At 41.1% G+C, this 14339-nt stretch overlaps 2 protein-coding genes across 2 annotated transcripts in view; both read left to right on the top strand.

The window, feature by feature from the left end:
- The first annotated feature begins 412 nt into the window (after positions 1-412).
- On the top strand, positions 413-3256 carry c18h3orf33 (c18h3orf33 homolog (H. sapiens)). The gene is made up of 5 exons (XM_070906427.1): positions 413-574; positions 959-1018; positions 1293-1452; positions 2419-2579; positions 2700-3256. The coding sequence occupies exons 1-5, from the start codon at positions 413-415 to the stop codon at positions 2952-2954; spliced, it is 798 nt and encodes a 265-aa protein (XP_070762528.1). The 3' UTR covers positions 2955-3256.
- Positions 3257-5194: 1938 nt separating this feature from the next.
- Positions 5195-14339, top strand: part of plch1 (phospholipase C, eta 1) — a 58377-nt gene continuing 49232 nt past the window's right edge. The window contains exons 1-2 of the mRNA XM_070905529.1: positions 5195-5280; positions 12791-12888. Coding sequence (XP_070761630.1) covers positions 5273-5280; positions 12791-12888 — 106 coding nt within the window. The 5' untranslated portion in view covers positions 5195-5272. The remainder of the gene's footprint in view (positions 5281-12790; positions 12889-14339) is intronic.

The raw sequence follows: 14339 nt of genomic DNA on the forward strand, positions 1-14339 counted from the left end.
GAATTATTTAAAATATAAATATAAATAAGAGGAGAATTCTATTTTGCTTTGTGCATTGACTTACTGCAGATATGAAGTTATCTAGGTCATGTTGTGCAGACAAAGATGATCCCAGCGGTATTTATTCGGCTAATAGGTTGATCCTATGAATCTCAGCTGCAATGTGCATGAACAACTTTTGTCCTCCGCTATGCTGCTGTGCTAAAATGAGCTTTAGGCAGTTAATAGCTTTGAAATGTATAGTGCAAAGTGCACATCATTGCAATTTTGTGAGGTTTTATAACATATATATGAACTTAGTGCATTCAGGCGCACTTCGACGCCATCCTGTCATATCCACACCGAACCACAGGGCGGAGACTCTACACAAGCAATACCCTTGCAGGTCCCTCCCAAAGAGGCGGAGCGGCCGATGCATCGAGAGAATGTCAACAACATGCCGGAGTCTTCCAGAGAAACAGAAACTGACGAGGGATTGGGAGACAGACAACAAAGAGATCAAGGAAACCAGTCGTCCCATAACATCGTGTCTTTAATATCTCAGTTCGCAGATGATAATTTAACACTTGTGCGGGTAGGAGTCTCCTCTGTGTGACCTGCAGTTGACTGGTAATGCATGGGCATGGACGTGCAATATGGTCACTTCATTGCCATAGCGTGCGTGAGACACCTGCATCTACATTAGTGGTAATCTAGGGAAAACAGAAATCTGGACTTCAAAAGAAAAAAACGTTCAGGACCAATTCCCTCCAAACTATTCCTCTGTTCCATATGGTGTCAGTGATCAGATATCCTGTCAGGCACCACCAGTTGTCCCCAGTGGGGTTCTGATGCCCCTGTGTCACTATTATCTCTGTCAAAGTCTCTTTCTCATTGTCATTGTTCAGCACGCGTGCAGCTGGGTTGATGGTATCATTGTCAATCTGTCAACTCTAAACTGCTCTCTCGTCTCTCACAGAACATAAGCACCGGGCTGGCAGTGGCTGGTGTTATTGTAATAGCAAGGAGTATCAAACTGGTAAGAAAGAAGGAGAGAACATCAAAATATTGATAAAATATTACAGACTCTGCTAACAGTTGCACATTTTGATTTAATGTGCATTTTTGCCCATTCCATACCTTCCATACTTTGTTTCAGGTTAAATTTTGACTCAGTAAAGATCCTTTTATTGACCCAGTTAATTCCAAATTTCAAATATTAGACTGAGATGTGAGTGAAATGCACTTCCAGATATTTTACCCAAATGAGTCGTTAAACGTTGCCACTCAGCTGTCTCACTCCACCTCTTCAGATCACCAAATTTCAAGCTGCGTCTGAGATCCCTGCTCGTTTCATTGAGAGGAACATCAGCCTTCGTGGGAAAGTTCATTCAGTCACAGAGAAAGGACTCGAAGTGGAGCATGTCCCGATTCATCTGCCCGTCCTCTCTCCACTACTTTCAAAACACAAAGGTAATGTGGGGTGTCCTGATGAAGGCATGCACACACACACACACACACACACACACACACACACACACACACACACACACACACACACACACACACAATGAAACCTATTGGGGGTCTGAAAAATTTAAATTGTTCAATCAGCACATCAGGTCTGTGCCAGTATCTCAAATCCCACCCACTGCTTGTCTTGTGAGTTCAACATGACAATCTGCTGCAGGTGCACCTTTTTTTTTTATCTTGTTACACCAAAAATGTCATTGTGACATTTTTCACTTTGTAACGTCAGACTCTGTTGCATTTTATCATCTTTTCATGAGTGAGAGTGACAGGTAAGCTTGTTAGCTGTGTTATCAAATCATGATATTCACTGAGGTGTAAAATCAAGCAGCTCATGCTTTATATAGAGTGCTCCATCAGCAACTTCAGTGTGAAGGACTCACATGAACAGATTGTCTCGTCCCACTTGACCTCCCACTTTTTAAAGCTGGTTGGAGCCATCGTTTGGGACTGTGGCTGTTACATAAAGACAATTTGCTGGCATTTATTTCATAGACTTGATTATTCTTATTATTATATTGAGTTTGCCATTTTTTATATAAAGTATCAGTCATAATAAGGGCTCCATATTGAATCTCAATACCTCAAAACTTTGTTTTGGTCCCAGCTGAAATGTGTCAATATCAATGAGTATCAAAAACTTGCTTGTCATGGAAGCTGGCATCAAATGTCTTGTCAAATTTGTAGTCTTGTTTAGTGAGATAGTTACTGATTTGAAGCTAAATCTTTGCCAATATTCGACACTTAAATGTAGGCAAAGTTATTAAAATAAAATTTCAATACCCAGCCCTAGTTAGTGTTCTACAGTGTGTGCATAACTGCACTCTGGCCATACAAGTGAACACCACAGGTCAGCGATAACCTTTAATGTAACACGTACAGTAAATGGCCCATTTCTGTCCTCTTTAGGTGTGTGCACGACCCCGATGTTGGTGCATCTTGCAGGAGTGGAGTTGACTCCAGAGGGCAAGGTATGGCTGCAGAACAACCTGGCTCCTGCCCAAACAGTCTGGCTAAAACTTATCAGCCGAGAGGACGACACACTACACTGTTTGGTGTCTCAAAGCAGGGTGAGGTAAAAGGGGGGAATTATCAGTCTCTCAGCTAGTGTCATAATTGTATTCTTAATGTCAGACTGGAGTTTATATTCCATGAACTAATTTCCTTGTCTTCCCTCATCTCTCCAGCAGGGGTCGATGTGGAGCTACTGTATGAACGACGAGGTCCTCAGGCTCGGTCTGGCTCGCACTGCGCCCATTGTCGGAGTCCTGCCTGACTCTCGCCTCTACTGGCGTCTCTACAAACGGCTGCACAGGGCAGAGGTCAAAGCTGAGAGGAAGGGGCGGGGACTGTGGAAGCAGGACAGCCTATGGGAGAGGGTCTCCAAGGCTGTCAGGGACAACACTTTAGTCAGACTGATGGGGAGGATCTTTAAAAGGACTTGATGCACTAAGTGACTGATTGTTTCAAGACAGAATTGTTTTTGAGCTCTGAAATCATCAAAACGTGACAGCACACAATCAGTTTATTTATATTGTGTACCTGTCATTGCCAACTAATATAGTGACACATCTAAAAGGAGTTTAAAAGTCTAACTACAGGCTTAAGAAAGTGCCATCCATTGCTAATTTGTCATGTATGACAGATATCTTCTCAGTGCTGTGAAAACAGTTACATTTCCCTGATATTACAGAAAACAAGAGCTCTAATTTTTTCGTTACGTTCCTCGTTACACCTGTTGCAAAGGTTGCTGGTTTATTTTAACTGTATTACACAAGTCTTTAGAAGTTTGAAATAATTAAAAAGGTTTGTCTCAAACCCTGATACTAATCCCTTGGCTTTCACTTACCCCATTAAACCACGGCTAAGCACAGCCTCCTCTGTTGGTGTGTGTGTATGGGACACCCCACTAAACACAAGACGGGGGCGGGGTATGTTAATGGTGTTGAAAATGGAGAGGGGGGTCCACTTGTCCCTCTCTGAGATCACTGTTGCTATAGAAACACCAAATGTGAAATACAAAGCGAAGCAAAGGCTAAACTCTATGTTGGCTGCCCTCAAACCCCATGGGAGCCTTATGTGTTGTGTGTGTATGTGTGGGGGTCTTTAAGTACCTACAAAGAGGGCCCTTTTAGCTGTAATCTGACCTAGACATTAGAGTATTTAAGCACTGAAATAGAACAGAATAGAGACCAAGTCTGTAAACTGCCTTTCATTTTGTTTCATATCGTGGCATAAATGTAGAAATGAAGGAAAAATTACACACAGCAGAGGAAAAATATGATTTGATAATATATAGATAACATAAGAATAAGCCCCAAAGCAAATGTGATTGTCAATATTGTTTGCAGTACAAGTCCACTGCCAAAATTACACACCGCGCTTCAGTGTGCTGTGATTGTAAACCATGCTTCATCCATGCAAGGCAGCAGAGGAGGAGGAGGAGGGCCAGCACATGATGTGTGTCCTGTGGGGTGCAGGATTAGGGGGTCTCGGTGCAGTGAGAGGTAGTGCTGAAACAGTCAATCCAATGGGCGCAAGGAGATTAGTGCAAAGGGGAGGAGGGTCACAGGGGTAGAAGGGGGTTTTGGGTCCGAACACAAAGGCAGGAGAGGAGGAGTCACAGTGGAAGGGAAAGGGAGTGAAGGAAAGGGAGTGAAGGAAAGGGGGGTGAGGGGGGGGTTGATGAATCAGCTCTCTTTTGTTGTGCAAATGTTACTAGCGACTGTTACGGCCGTAGAGGCTCGTGATTGGTGGGCTGGTTTAAATTGTAAGGTGCATTTCAGGCTGATGGCTGTTGCTGCCAGACTTTGAACTGTCACCGAGGGAAGAGTGGGAGGGAAACCACGGCTGAGACAGACAACAGGGGGAAGGCAGAGTAAAGTTTCTGAAGCCAGAGATCATTGGGAGTTACAGCTGGTCACTTAAGAGGTTTAAATGTAACAGAGTAATATTTAGTGTGACTGCATTTAAAAAAAAATATAAACTCAGATGATGATTTGTGCAGGTAAGAAGTGCAATCAACAATCTGTATTTGACTGGAGACATCAATGTATAATGTACATTACTCACCATTTGTCCAAAATTTGATCTTGAAGTTGCTATTTCAAAGAAGCAAGAAGACCGTTTCAAAAATCTGAAATGAATCTGAATCTGTTGGAACTACAGGGGAGGATGTGGGAACACTTGCCTCTTCATCATGTTTTAAATACTACCGGAAAAATGATGACTGTTAGAATTCAATGCCAAATATAGTATAATGTCAAATATAGTATAATTAACATTTCATCCAATTAAATGAAAGAAAAATAAGGTATTGTCACAGTGATGAAAAGGATAATAAAGATATCGGCTTATGGAGGTTTATGATAGTGTTTTCTCTTTTTATTTGTTCCTAAATTTGAATGGAAGGGCTGAATGAATGAGTAAACCACCTCTTTGGCTCTCTTGTGGAAAAGTAGTCCACTCCAACCAATCCATTCCAGGTTTTTCCCAAATCCACTGGTCCCACACCAGTAGTAGTCATTTGAAAAGGCACTGTGCCTGATGTAGTGGCCCACACCAGTGAAGTTGTTGGGGACATTCTCTCTACCTGAAGCCACGCTGCTGGAACTATCACTGACTTGTATTACATCTGTTCCCCGTGCCATGGACGTCCAGCACCTGAAGGACTACTGCTCTGGTGAAAGCGGCAAGATTTTGTGAGGAAGCTGACAACGTGGTTTCAAAATCTGAAACTGAAGTGACAGAAGTAAGTAAACCTATGACGCTTGATGTAATTCAATTTAATTCATTTCTTACAAGGTGCATTTTACTAACTTAAAAGGCCTGTTTCTTGGAACTTAACTGTGCACTTTTACAACTATCGCAATCTGTACACAGTTAGCTGTCACTTTAAATTTACTGTTGATAGGATACTGTATACAGTATCCAAGCAGATGTGCACCTGTTAAACCTGTGTGCCTGGACACAGGCTCTGTAATATAGAAACTCAATACATTTCAATCCTTATCTTTATTGTACCACTCCAGGTACAAGCCACAAGCATTTAGGCTCAAAACATTTCTTTTTATTCTTGGATCATTTGTCAATCACAAGTTGCCTGAGCTGATGTGATCACTTATGTATTTTTGTCATGTATTTTGGTTTGTCTGTTACAAGAATCAATATTTCATCTGTGTGATTGATACATTTTCTTCTACGTGCATTTCACATTTTGGTGCCCCTTCCCATTGTGTTTAACAACCGAGATTTGCAGCAGGGCAGCATAACAAAGGCCTTTATTACACTCAGCCGGTAGCCATCCCAGAGAGAAAGAGATGAGGCACTCCCCCGTCCGGGAGCAGAGTCCTTAGGGATTTTTTGATTTGATTTGAGTGGTTGTGTGTAGTTGGCCGGGTGTGAAAGACAAAGAGATTTAAAGAGACAGAGAGCTGGTGTGACACTCTAAAAACACAAAGGTTAACTCTCCATCTTTGCTCCTGCCTGATAAACCTTACAGAGTGTGGTCAAGGAGTGTCTTTGTCAGGCAGAGCTGGCAAAGCTTAAATGTAAATTAATACATGTATATAGGCCTCAGGTCCAAATTCAGTCACTTTTAATGTGCAGTCTGGTCTTGTTGCAGATATTTGCTTTCTTCTGCTGTCACAATAAACACTCACTGGCAAGCAGCTTGGGAAGTAACTGGGTAGTTACTCCATTACACACCCACATGCACTGTAGGGGCTGTGTGTGTGTGTGTGTGTGTGTGTGTGTGTGTGTGTGTGTGTGTAAAGGAATGCATCAGCCGTAAAGTGACTCCCTTGTTATTTTGTGACTTGAAGTATTGTGAACAGTGTGTCAGCTTGCTGGTGTAGGGTTGTCGGAGTGGAAACATGACTCTTTGTGGGTGCTGTGATCCCTTATGAATAATTGAAGTTTCTTGGTGGAAATGGGGATTATGTGTATGTGTGTGAGGTTTAATATGTAGGTAAAAGACAGAAATACAAAAGTGACACAACATTTAGTAAATTATTTTATAAAATCACCAAGTTGTCATTTTGTGCTTCTGTATGTCGGAGGCCTATCACGCACTTGCTCATATCCGTTTACAAACACTGAAATGGGAAATTGTCTCTTGGTACAAGCAGATGTGTTATCAACTCAGCACTCGCACTATACAACTTCTCTCGCTCCAGCAGAAGATGAACAGTTGTCAATGAGGACATTAAGCAGAGAATTTGAGTCAAAAAACCTGAGAGTAAAAGTAAAGGATAGGAACAGGAGTGAGTGATGGGGCGCGGGGGGGGGGGGGGGGGGGGGGTCTCTGCTTGAAATGGATCTAAGGGTTTGACTTATGACCTTACCCACCCCTCAATTCCACAGTAAAGCAAGACGACCGAACCACACACACGTTCTACCCCCCCCACACACACACACACACACACACACACACACACACCACAAGTGAACTCAATATTCTTGCTCTGGAGACAGATTTAAATGGCTAAATTTTTACAAATGCTAAAATCTATAGCATCTTTTGAATTAAATCAGTAATTTCAGCATGTAAATGACACTTTATGATTCTCTTCATTAAACTTCTTAACATGATATCTATTGCTGCTTTAAATCTAGATATTATGTCGCAGCACTTTTGCAGAGGAGATTCCACAGTTTGCACCGTTTTTGTTTTTACGACTCCTTAGTGTTAGTACAGCGTCTGTTGGCCAGCTCAGATAGCACTCACTCCCTCTGTAACGCAACTCTGACCCCTCAGTAACCTCGCTGCCTCAAGGTTTGCTCTGTCTCCTTATCAGGTCAAAGGCTTACTGACTGGCTGGACAACTTCCTCGTCTTTCCTCTTAGCCTCTATAATAAACATATTATAGCCGTTTTGTATGGCTGAAATGATTCGTCATTTAGCTGATCATCAGAATATGAGTCGGCAACAATTTTGATAAACAAAATCATCAAAAATTCTCTTCCAGCTTCTTAAATGTGAGGATTTGCAGTTTGTATATACTTATACGTTGAATATCTACAGACAAAACCGGCAATTTGAAGATGTCACTCTCAATTTTCACTATTTTCAGATATTTCAAAATCAAACAACCAAACAATGAATACATTAATCAAGAAAACAATCGAACATGATGATCTTGAATCTGAAGTAAAAATGTGACCTTTGAAGTATTAAAAATAGGATCTTCAGAACAGATGGCAATAAATATTTAACTCATTTCAATTCAAACTTTATTTCAGACTCACAAGAGGGTTCATTAATAAAAAATAAAAATAAAAATAAGACGCGCAAGATAAAACCACAACAATGCATCAATCAATTTATAAAACAGTTCATATGTAGGCTATCTCGCCAGTGTTTCCTGAGCCTGGATGACTACTGAGAGAAGCTCTTCCTCTATGATTCTGTTCTCTGACTCATCCAGATCAGATGTCTTAGAAGTACCTCACATGTAGGAACACGACAGAACACAAACAAATAGATAATTAAGTTTGATTCATCGTTAGCAGGAATACACCACACGCTACAAACATTTTACAATAGAAACTATATTTTACAGAAAGCATTTCCTCATGTTGCCTTTACAGCCTATACTTTTATATATCAATGAGTTAGTGAGTTAGGAAGCACTCAGGTTGTTTAGGAAACCATCTGTCTAGCCATCAGCATACCAAGACTGTTTACCCTCTGTTCTGATAACGGCTTAACAAGCGATTACAAACTATTCATTGACTCTGTAGAACAGCAACGTAGTTTACAGTTTAGGATCCTCATCCATCCCAATTGACTTGTAGTGAAGAGAGATACATAGGGAGCAACATAATGTGTTGGATGTAAGCCTGTACCTCTGCTTTATAGAGAGTCATAACCACTAAAACAGCATTTTTAAATTCTAAACATTGCTGATAATCACTCAGCATTCATGGCAGCTGGTTGCATAAAACAGAACAATTGTATCGTTGTATATCTCATTATTCATGTCTAAATAGAGTGCTCTTTGGCATGTGTCAATATGGGGTGACAGATGCTGCTCTCTTTGTGTCTGCGTGTCATGAGAGGGCCATTGTTACATACATAGATGCACATATGAGGGAAAAAACAGAAAAGCACCTTGTACCAGAAGTGAGTCTAGTCGAGTCGAGCCACAGCTCCACATCCATGTCATTATTTTTTCACTATTCTTGCTTCTAATAAAGAATTTTTGATCGCAGCGCCAAAGGCCTGCTCTCAAATGTTATGTTTGAAAGATGCAATATTGTGCAACACACAGCGCCAATGGTTATTAAGGTGGAATTCAGGCTGAAATCTCCTGTATTAGTGCTGTATGGACTTCCACAGACCATATAACACAGAAATGGATTGCTGTCCTGTCAGATAAAATGTGTGTTTTACATGCGGGACAGACAGGAAAAGTGGAAGAACTAAAATGCTGCATCCACTTGTTTCAGATTGTATTACCTCCATTTGATTTAAATATCTACAACAAGAAAACATCCTCGACCTACTTCCTGTCAGGGCATGAGACAGAGTGGCTCATCAGGCAGTGAAACATTTATTTTTAAGCTGCTTTCTTTCCCAGTGGCCTGATAGACAGGAACGACTGTATTCCCCTGAGGTCTGGGCCCTCCTATAGATGAGAAGGCTACTAGTGTTACACACAGTCAGAGGAGGAGTCACTTTACTAACTCACACACCATGCACTTACACACACACTTGGTTTGGTTTTATTTACCTGTTGTTATTATTAAAGGAATGGTTTGACATTTTTGCTTTTTCACTTTCCTGCCGAGTTAGATGCCAAGATAAATACTATTCTCATGTCTGTGCTGTAAATATGAAGCAACAGCCAGCAGCCTCCACAAGTTTAGCTTAGCTTAGCTCCCAACAAGACTGGAAGCAGGGAGAAACAGCTAGCCTGGCTCCATCCAAAGGTGAAAAATCCACCTACCAGCATCTTTAAAGCTAACAAACACATTATATGTTAGTTTAATCCGTATAAAAAGTCTCTGCTGGTTGCCTGGCAACCTCACAATCACGACAAGACTCCAGGAAAGTCACTGCTCCAGGCCAAGAAATAGTCCGGCACATAACCCCCACATAAAACCACTATGTGCCATTTTTACATCTCAGTTTCTGCATTCTGATGTAGGTGTAGGGCAGTGGAGATAGCATCGTCTGTGGATCTGTTGGTTCTGTGTGCAAACTGGTGAGAGTCCCGGCTAGCTGTTGTTTTTGACGATGGTGGTTGTCTTGAAGCAGGTGGGAACAATCTCCTGTGACAGTGGTATGTTAAAAATATCAATAATGATATCAACTACCTGGTTGGCACATGTTCTTAGTTCACGGCCGGGGATGTTATCAGGCTCAGCAGCTTTACTCATATTCACTCTCAGCTGTGGATACTGACAGTGGACGGTCCTCTGGCAGCGGAGTAGACTTGACAGCTGACTCTTGTTGTTGGTGTTGAGGTCTCTTTCCAGTCTCTCCTGATGTCCCTACTTTGCCTCCTTGATGCCAGCATTCAGTCTTGCTCTAGCGTTGTTGTAAGCTTCCTTGTCACCGGACTGAAAGGCAGCTTTTTTGGCTCTGGATAGGCCCCTCACCTCTTTATTCATCCAGGATTTTGGTTGGGGAATGATTTTTTTGTCTTTGGCTGTGTAGCGTCACATTTAATGGACAAACAAGAGAGCAGTGACAATCTTCTCATGTAACTCGGCAAGAAAGCGAATAAGTGCATCTCCCAAAATGTCAAACTATTCCTTTAATTCGGGAATATTGGGATAATCATACTTGGCGGTGAATACAAGCCCAGTATGCAAATATGTGTTTTTCTCTTGTTATGTTTGTGACAGTAGGCTATCACAAAAATCCTAATGATCACAGACTCAATGATCATATCTATGATCTATTTGCTGTAAAGCTTTGTAAAACTCACTAACTTGCACATTCTGGTAACTTCTGCTTGCCGTGTGACTTCAGCTTTGTATGGTGGATTCATATTATTTTGCTGATTCACGACCTGACATGCCATTAAAGCTGCTCAAACAATGTCTCCACTCATGTACCTCTGCTCGACTCCTGTCTCTAATTTGGACTCTGTTATGAAAACAAACAGTAATTTAGAAACATTATTCCATAATTAAGCAGTAAGCCACGAGGGGCCGCGCTCTACAGTGAGTTCAGAGCAGATAAAAGGCGTCGCAGGCGCAAGGTGAAGCAGAGTTTAATGACTATGAAGAAAAGCCTCAGACGACTTTCTATACTTATAACATGAAGGCAACACAAACGTTTTCAAAATTTCCACACTGCAAAGGCTTCCTTGTTAAGCAGGAATTATGACATTAAATCAAAGCTGTATTTGGCAACAGAAAACACTGATTATAGTCTTAAAGGTCTCTTCTACTTTTCTTTGTTGCTGTTTTTCTTTAAGGACTTTCACCACTGTGTTTTTCTCCATGTCTTGTCTAAAAAGTGAATCTTTTGGCCTTTATGTTTTGTTATTTTGTTTTGTTCTTGTGGGATGTTTTGTTTTATTTCTTGGAAAGTTAACTTCCTGTACCTAACTTTTAGTTAGTACAGCTTAATATTTAATCAATAATAATGAAATATTACTGATGATAAAAAGGTTATTGTTACATTATTCAAAGGAACAGCTATTAAACATTGCTTATCTAACTTTAGAAAGAGAGCAGAGATTTTATTTTGCATTATAAACCTACTGGTATCCGTGTGGGCTGAGTTCTGCACTACACACACACTGATTCACCATGTCATGGGTGTCATATTGACAGAATGAGCGGGTCTTTGTCCATGTGGTCTGTCATAAACATCACAGACATTACTGGCTTCTGGGTTTTAAAGTGAGGTTGTGGCAGGGTCAAAGGAAAATACTTTCACCTCATAGATACTTGACCCATGAGCTCTTCGAGTTTGACCAGACAGCCACTTCTCCTCAGGTCAGCCGGCACCAGGCGCCAACAACTGTTCCAGAGGCTCCGAGCCTTTCTAGATCTATATATCTCCCGTGTGAGTGTGTGTGTTCGTGGTGGGAAGCGGTAAATCACAGAAAGACGAGTGAGCAACAGGTGGGGAAACACTGGCAGCAGTGAAACTGGCAGTAGGAGACATAGGAATGAAAAGTGATCAGGAGGAAGTAGTGGAAAATTGGGAATCCGGGAATAATGGTGAGGAGAAACCGAAAGAAGATGAATGAGAACACATGGAGAGAGATGTAGAAATTCAAAGAGGACAAAAAGGTTGACAAAGATAACTGATTAGAGGGGTGAGACCTGGTAGGATGGCAGTTTAGTAAAGAGGAGGATCAAGGTTTTCATGCTAGAGGTGTAGAGACAGAAAGGAGCCTGACTCGTAGTCAAGTCAAGTCAATTTTATTTACATAGTCCAGTATCACAAATCACAAATTTGCCTGAAGGGACTTCACAATCTGTACAGCAAGAAGACAAGAAGAAGAATTAAAGAAAATTAAAAGCAAAACATAGACTAAGCAAAACTGCACAAACCGCTGATTCAAAGATTTGTCTTGTACTGCAGGCCAACAAGATGAATATAAATGCAGATGAATTTCTGCCCTAGTATAATCTCACAAACTGTGGAGTCATTATAAATGAAGTTTAACAGCAGTGGAGGGATAGGTTTGTTGTAATTCCCCCTAGACTTTTGCTTACTTAACTCTGAAAATGTGTCTTCCAACTTAACATAATTTGTCTTCTTTGAACATTATTTAAAAATACAGTCGCCTGTAATTGTAATGGTTAATCAGTTCTCAAATATGAAACTCTCTCCTATTTGACACTACATTTTCTTCAGCTCCTGACGTAAATTTAAGTTAATACTGCAGAGGCTCTCAGGCATAGTTTTTCATTAGTGACACATTTAACATCTAGGTTAGTAAATGCTATCAGAGAATCCACAATTTATGAAAATGTAACTTTAAATACTAACCTTGCAATATCTCCAACGTTTTGCCTTTTCACCCTCTCAATAACTCTATCTCCAGAAAGGAAGCAATTTGTTCCTCCTTCTCTTTTAACATACTCTATTATTCCTCCTGTAAACCAGTCTTCTTCTTTTAAACTGCATCAGCTTGTCTTGAGATTTGTGAGTTGGCTCAAAGCACAAGACACTATTCTTTTTATATATTATATCATATATTTAACTAAACTACTTTCTTAGATTCATTAAATTCCTGCAAAATGTTTGGACAACACAGTTCAATTCTTTTCTCCTTCATAGGTCGTCCAGTTGTTCGTCCTCCGGCGTTCCTCCTCCTCTCACCATGAGCTCCTGGGTGGTGAACAGGAAAGGAGAGCCACAGTACCGCCGGCACTTCCTGACAGACAACAGCATCTTTCACGGTAAATATCAAAAACACGATATAATGGACAGAATATAATGTAGAGTACGTTCTATCTGATGACTGTATGTGATGGGAATGAACAGTAGAGGGAGACTCGTCTCCATTCTTGTGCCTCAAATACTCAGGCTGTTAACTGCAGACAGCGCAGCCAGGATTCAGTGACAAAGGTATACAAAACCTTCTGCAAGCCACTGAAACACTGTCTGACATGAATGAAAAACTGTCCACAGAGCTTCATTCAGACTGGATATTGTATTTTTTAGGTGTAAATACACCTGTGACCAAATAGGCTGCAACACCTGACTTTTATTGCTTCGAGTTTCTCTTCATGGGTGATTCATACATATTAATGCTCACACAGTGGAGCCAGATATATCAAAGTTGAAGAAAAAAGAGAGAGACCCTACATGCCTCTTTTCTTTTTCTATGATATTTCCATCATCCAGCATGTACAAGGGGACGGCATCAGTTTGATCATGATTTATGAGTTTCGAGGTGGTGAGGCTGCACAGTGACCGACACGCCAGACAAATCCATGACAAATCTCTGATCTCGGTCTGCCTCTGTGGCTGTCACACCTACAGCAGACAGGCCACTTAAAGCCTCACCTTGACTAACTACAGCCAGACCCCACATCCCATCTGTGTGCTACACACTGCAGGAGCATATGCTTTCTTCTTGTCAGTGAACTGTAGTAGAAATAAGGCTTGACTGCTTCAGTAGCCTACTCTGCTGTGGATAATATCCCCCATTTTCTCCCTTTCTTCAAGCCGAAGTTGACTTCTCTTCCAGAATCTATGGTTAATTAATGTGGTTAAAATAAAAAAGAACAGCTTACTGAGCATGAAATGAGAATACATTTTCATAAAGTCCCATAAAAGTGGGCTTGCACCACCCTTCCACCCCCTCCAATCCATTTCTTATGAGATAACATACTCTGATACTAATCTAGTAGCCTTGAGTTATTATGTTCAAGCTGCCATTAAGTTATTTTTAGAGGGATAAAGGGAAGTGAAACTGAGCAAATTGTCTGGGAATTTTCTGTTGCATCTTCACCAGACTTTATCCTGGTGATCTCTCTCTCTCTGTATTCATTCCTTCATGACCCTGACAGTTTGTCCTTTCTTGTCAACCATTTTGAAAACATGTGCCTCTCTATTCTTTTGCCATTTATTTTCCACTTGACTTTGCTTCACTCTGTCTCTTTCCCTTCCTCCCAGTGGTTTCCAGTCTTTTGCGAATGACAGAGTGGCTGATGGTTTTGGTTTGGCTGTAGTACATAAATCAGTGTGAGGAGGAAGGGGTTTGGGGGGGGTGGGGGGGGGGGTGGTGCTGTCTGTGATCAGGCAGGTGTGGATGAAGAGAGGTTTACACTTAAATCAAAGTGAGCAATCACTGGAAAGCCTCAAGTTGCTAATACTTGCTTAATACTTGCTAATACACAGCGTG

The sequence above is a fragment of the Enoplosus armatus genome, chromosome 5 (genome assembly GCF_043641665.1).
Source record: "Enoplosus armatus isolate fEnoArm2 chromosome 5, fEnoArm2.hap1, whole genome shotgun sequence".
NCBI lineage: Eukaryota > Metazoa > Chordata > Actinopteri > Centrarchiformes > Enoplosidae > Enoplosus > Enoplosus armatus.